General features: G+C 48.5%; 1 protein-coding gene across 1 annotated transcript; it reads right to left on the bottom strand.

Annotated features, from left to right (window-relative positions):
• Positions 1-2: 2 nt before the first annotated feature.
• TM35_000511160 (uncharacterized protein) lies at positions 3-383 on the bottom strand (the record flags this gene model as incomplete). Its single annotated transcript, XM_029030611.1, has 1 exon — positions 3-383. A coding segment is annotated over one exon (381 nt), but the record flags the coding sequence as incomplete, so codon positions are not given.
• Between the last annotated feature and the right edge of the window lie 191 nt (positions 384-574).

Here is a 574-nt window from a genome sequence, read left to right as displayed (position 1 = left end):
GCATGAGTACCAGGAACACCAACAACAGGACAAGAACCAGGCACACCAGGAGTACCACAAAGACCCTGAGGACCAGCAGAGGCAGAGTGAGACGCATGCTGTGGACCAAGAGGAACACCCACAACAGGAGAAGACTTAACAGGAGGCATTTTAACAACAGGAGGAATTCCAGGCTTACCATTATAACCAGGAATAGCGGGTTGGAGTCCTACATTATTATGAGGCATACCAACACCAGGCCAAGCACCCACAACACCAGGTTGGGGATGTGAAGGATTAGGATGAAGACCACCAGGCACTCCACCAAATCCAGGGGCACCAGGAATACCAGTAGAACCTTTATCTAGATTAGCCATAACGCATCCACAGAAGCAGTACAGCATGAAAGGCAGTAAGCACAACACGTGGCCCATTATCTTCTTCATACCCATAATAGTAGTAGTGGGTTTCCCTTAAAAACACTCTACTACAAAAAAATNGCCAAGCACCCACAACACCAGGTTGGGGATGTGAAGGATTAGGATGAAGACTACCAGGCACTCCACCAAATCCAGGGGCACCAGGAATACCAGTA

This window comes from Trypanosoma theileri (assembly GCF_002087225.1).
Source record: "Trypanosoma theileri isolate Edinburgh chromosome Unknown TM35_Tth_51_V1, whole genome shotgun sequence".
In the NCBI taxonomy this organism is placed as follows: Eukaryota; Euglenozoa; class Kinetoplastea; order Trypanosomatida; family Trypanosomatidae; genus Trypanosoma; species Trypanosoma theileri.
Note: the sequence above shows the minus strand (reverse complement) of the source record. Positions and strands in the feature narration are given on the sequence as shown.